The sequence below is a fragment of the Eimeria mitis genome, genomic scaffold (genome assembly GCF_000499745.2).
Source record: "Eimeria mitis Houghton genomic scaffold, Emh_scaff714, whole genome shotgun sequence".
NCBI classification, from domain to species: Eukaryota; Apicomplexa; class Conoidasida; order Eucoccidiorida; family Eimeriidae; genus Eimeria; species Eimeria mitis.
In genome coordinates, this window is record NW_013575204.1 from 3962 (window position 1) to 8549 (window position 4588).

General features: G+C 61.3%; 1 protein-coding gene across 1 annotated transcript in view; it reads left to right on the top strand.

The window, feature by feature from the left end:
* Positions 1 to 4526, top strand: part of EMH_0020420 (uncharacterized protein) — a gene marked incomplete at both ends in the record, with an annotated part of 6141 nt that extends 1615 nt beyond the window's left edge. Inside the window, 6 exons of the mRNA XM_013501580.1 lie at positions 1 to 1511; positions 1628 to 2486; positions 2768 to 3261; positions 3459 to 3530; positions 3700 to 3894; positions 4119 to 4526. Of these exons, the coding sequence (XP_013357034.1) occupies positions 1 to 1511; positions 1628 to 2486; positions 2768 to 3261; positions 3459 to 3530; positions 3700 to 3894; positions 4119 to 4526 (3539 nt within the window). The remainder of the gene's footprint in view (positions 1512 to 1627; positions 2487 to 2767; positions 3262 to 3458; positions 3531 to 3699; positions 3895 to 4118) is intronic.
* Between the last annotated feature and the right edge of the window lie 62 nt (positions 4527 to 4588).

A 4588-nucleotide genomic window follows, 5' to 3' on the forward strand; every position in this document is an offset into this window, starting at 1 on the left:
CAGCAGCAGCAGCAGCAGCAGCAGCAACAGCAGCAGCTCGATCAGTTTCAAATCCACTGTATGTGCGCGAGGACGGTGGCGATGAGCTGTCTGCTGCTGCGTTTGCTGTGCGGCTGTTTGGAGACCCCCGGGCCTTCATTGTCTCCTCTTGCTCTCCTGCTGGCGCCACGCTGCTGCATCCTTTTGCTGCTATAGAGAGACTGCTGCACCCCCTCATGCTGGAGTATAGACACCCCAGCTCCTGTGTTGCGGTGCAGATCGATGCGTTGCTCCCGCAGCAGCACCACCAGCTGCTGCAGCGCCTCCGTCACCTGCAGCAGCAACAGCAGCAGCAGCAACAGCAGCAGCAGCAAGAGCAGCAGCAGCAGGACGGGGAGCAGCTGCTAGGAGACATGCTGCAGTGCAGCAGCAACCCAAACATTCTATTAGAGGGGGCTCAGTCTTCTCTCCTCATCACCATCAACGTCCCCTGGGCCTTCTTATGCGGCAGCACCCCGCGGCTGCGGGTGCTGCAGGCGTTGAGTGTGGGGCCCCCCAGCAGCGACTGCAGCAGCTGCAGCAGCAGCGTAGCAGATCAGGATACACCTGAAACGGCCTCGCAGCACGGGGCCCCCTCCTCAGAGACCTCCGAAGGTCGCAGCAATTGGGGGGGGCCCCAGGGGGGGGGCCCCAAAGGGGGGGCCCCCAGGGGCAACGGACATGTTGCTTTTGAGGGTATGCAGAAGGTTAGCAGCAGATGCAGCAGCAGGAACAGCAGCAGAGAGAGCAGCAGAGACAGCAGTAATGAGGTATCTGGGGTATCAGGTGCTGCAGGTGCTGCTGCTGCTGCTGCTGCACCGCAGCAGCAACAGCAGCAGCAGCAGCAGCAGCAGAGGGACTCCTCGGGGGAGACCCCCAGCTGCTGCGGCCTGCAAACACCTCCTGATATGAACGCCCACTGCGGCAGCTGCTGCTCATCTGTCTCCTCGCCGCTGCCGCTGCAGCTGCTGATAGACTGGGAAGGGGCCCTCTGTCTGTCTATTGATGGGGCCCCCACCGTGCTGCCTCTGCCGCCCTGGAGACGGGGCTCCGCAGCAGCAGCAGCAGCAACAGCAACAGCAGCAACAGCAGCAGCAGCAGCAGCAGCACTAGCTGCAGCGGGCAGGAGCAGCAGATTCGAGCCGCAGCAAATGCAGCAGCAAGTCATCTGCGACTCTGAAGGAGCTGAGGTAGTCGTAGCGGTCCCTCGGGCTACACCCAGCAGCAGCAGCAGCAGCAGCAGCAGCAGCAGCAGCAGCAGCAGCAGCAGCAGCAGCAGCAGCAGCAGCAGTGAAGACGAAGAGATAGGGTGGATATCTCTGCCTCCCTTTAGATCTTCCGTGCAGCTGCTGCTGCCGGTCTCTGTCTGCTGCGCCCCCGGGGGGGGCCCCCTGGGGGCCCCCGGGCTGCAGCTGCGGCGGCCAGGCGATTGCTGCTACCGCAGCACAGACTCTTTCCTCTCCTCTGGCGCTGCAGCAGCAGACATTCCTCGCGTGAGTAGCAACAGCACCAGCAGCAACAGCAGCAGCAACAGCAGCAGCAGCAGCAGCAGCAGGAGCAGCAGCAGGAGGTGTGTGTTGTGGGTGTCGTTTGTGTTTGTCTGGTGCAGAGTCTGTCTCGACGTCAGTGGAGGTTTGGGGGTTCGTGTGGGGTGTGTGAGGATATGAAGATGCGGAGCAGCGAGTCTATTGTCTCCGGGGGCGTAGCAGCTGTCTCCTCGCGCTGCCGCTGCAGCAGCTTCAGTGTCTCCGAGTCTCTCAGCCGCAGCAGACACAGCAGACATCCCCTGGGCCTTGGCCGGGGCCTCATCACAGTAGCCACTGCACTCGCATTCACATGCAGAAAGAGACTCCCGACTGCTGCTGCTGCTGCTGCTGCTGCACCTGCTGCTGCTGCTGCTGCTGCTGCTGCTGTAGATAGAGACGGCCTCGCAGCTGCTGCAGAGAGGAAAGGGGACCTGCATGAGCTCGGCGTCTTCCCGGCGACAGTTATGCCTGATGGTGTCTCTAGCAGCGGCCCAGGCAGCAGCAGCAGCACCAGCTACTGCAGCGACAGCAGCAGCAGCAGCAGCAGCAGCAGCGGGGACACGGAGCTGGTGGAGCTGCGGCTGCACAGCGTAGAGGTGAGTGCTGCTCTCACGCACTCTGTCTCCTTTTGGCGTGTCTCCGATGCGCTGCGTATCGTCCAGGTGCTGCTGAAGGCAGCAGCAGCAGCAGAGAAGCTCGTGCTCCGGTCTGCCAGCATCGTACCCAGGCAGCAGCAGCAGCAGCAGCAGCAGCAGCAGCAGGAACTGGAGCAGCAGGAACAGGAGCAGGGCGGTGATGCTCGTAATGTTGGTGCTGCAGCAGCTAGCAGCAGCAAAGAGCAGCAGCAGCAGCAGCAGCAGCAGCAGCAGCTAGATGCTCCTCTTGTGTCTCTCATCGCCCCACCAAACCCTCTCTCTATGGAGACAAGCTCACAGGCAGCAGGTGAGGTGTTGCTGTTGTTCTTGCTGCTCCTGCTGTTGCTGTTGCTGCTGCTGCTGCTGCTGCCGCCGCAGCTTCAGCAGAGGCAGCAACCTGTCTGTCGCGAGATTCTCCGTTATTCCTGCTGCTGCTCATGGGTGTGTCTGCGTTGCCTGCTTGCTTGAGGGCGCAGTGTTGCATGTTTGCCTGCTGCTGCAGCTGCTGCTGCTGCATTGTTTCCCTCTGCTGCTGCTGCTGCTGCTGCTGCAAGGATTGCATCCTCTGTCTCTTCTGTCTCCTTTCAGGGACAGTTGCGCTGGAGACACGGCTGCCGCCCGGCGGCGTGCAGACGCTGCTGGTGCGGGTGGAGTATCCGCTCCCCGCTGCTGCGTCGTACGCTCGCTGCAACAGCAGCAGCAGCAGCAGCAGCAACAGCCGCAGCAGCAGCGACAACACCTGCAGCCTCAACAGCAGCAGCAGCAGCAGCAGCAGCAGCAGCAGCAGCAGCAGCAGCTCGTGTTTGGCGTTTTATGATTTAGTTGTCCGCTATGAAATAGACAACGGGCACCTCGGAGAGGACCTTGGCTGCTCTCCAGTCCCGCAGCACAGCAGCAGCAGCAGCAACAGCAGCAGCAGCAGCAGCAGCAGCAGCAGCAGCAGCAGCAGTCTGCTGTCATACGTGGTCCCACTGCAGCTACCAGCCAGGGCGTCTCCGCTGCTGGTTGAGGTGGAGTGCCCCCGCATGGGCCGCGTTGGCTGCTCTCTCCTCGTGCAGCTGCACATCACCAACACCACACCGGTGCGCTGCTGCTGCTGCTGCTGCTGATGCTGCTGCTGCTGCTGCATGTGCTGCTGATGCTGCTGCTGCTGCTTGTGCTGCTGCTGCTAATACTAATGCTGGAGTTGCTTCTATTGGTGCTGCTGCTAATGTTGCTGTTGCTGATACTCGTGCTGGATTTGCTTGTAGTGTTGCTGCTGATTATGCTGCTGCTGCAGCTGATGTTACTGCCGCTGCCGCTAATGTTGCTGCTGCTGCTGCTGATGTTGCTGCTGCTAGGCCTGCTGATGGTGCTGCAGCAAGGGCAGCAGCTACAGCAGCACCGACAGCGGCACTCACCCTCCCAGTCACAGCAGCACAACAATACCCGCAGCACGAACAGCAGCAGCACCAGGGATATTTTGTTTTATTTTATTTTTTTAGTTTTTTATGTGTCTCCTCTCCGCTGTATGTCTGCAGGAGACAGTGGAAATTTGCCACCGAGTATGCCTAGAGTTCGACCGTCAGGAGCCGCAGGGAGGGGGCCCCCAGGGGGCCCCAGGGGGGCCCCAGGGGCCCCCGGGGGCCCCCGATAGACGGAGACAGAGGGCCTCGGCGGGTACCCAAAGCCCCACAAAGTCTCCTAGAGTCGGTGAATGCCACGACTGGCTGATGGTGAGTATATGAGGGGCAGGAGACAGGAGACAGCAGAAAGCAGAGAAAGAGAGAGAGAGGAGACAGAGAGGAGACAGAGAGGAGACAGGAGCTAGGAGATATTGTATGTTTTGTTTCTATAGGTGGTGTCGTTTGTCTCTTTGTAGCCGCTGCGTCTGTCACTAGTAATCCATATACTGCTGCTGCTGCTGCTGCTGCTGCTGCTGCTGTTGCTGCTGCTGCAGGCGGGTACAAAGTGTAAGACGCACGTGCTGGAGGGGGGTAAGAGCGTCACTGTCTCCTTCTCTGCAATCCCTCTGCGTGCTGGCTCCCTTTCTCTCCCCTTCGTGCAGCTGCTGCACCGGAGGGCCCCTGTCTCGGGGCCCCCTGGGCCCCTGCTAGGCAGGGGCATGCCGCACACTGCTGCGGCTGCTGCAGCAGCAGCAGCCGCAACAGGGGGGCTGCCGCTCGCAGCGGTAGAGGGGCCCCCGAGCAACAGCAGCAGCAGCAGCAGCAGCAGCAGCAGTGCGCTGTCTAGCCCGTGGGCCTCTCTGTTTGAGGGCGAGTCGCTGACGGCAGGCAGAGAAGTCCTCGTGCTGCCGAAGCTTGTCTCCACGCCCGAAGTTAGATTGCTTCACGACCGTGGCAGCTAGCTGCTCCAGCTAGCTGCTCCAGCTAGCCACGCAGGCTCGCTAGGCGGCTGGCTGTTGGCTTA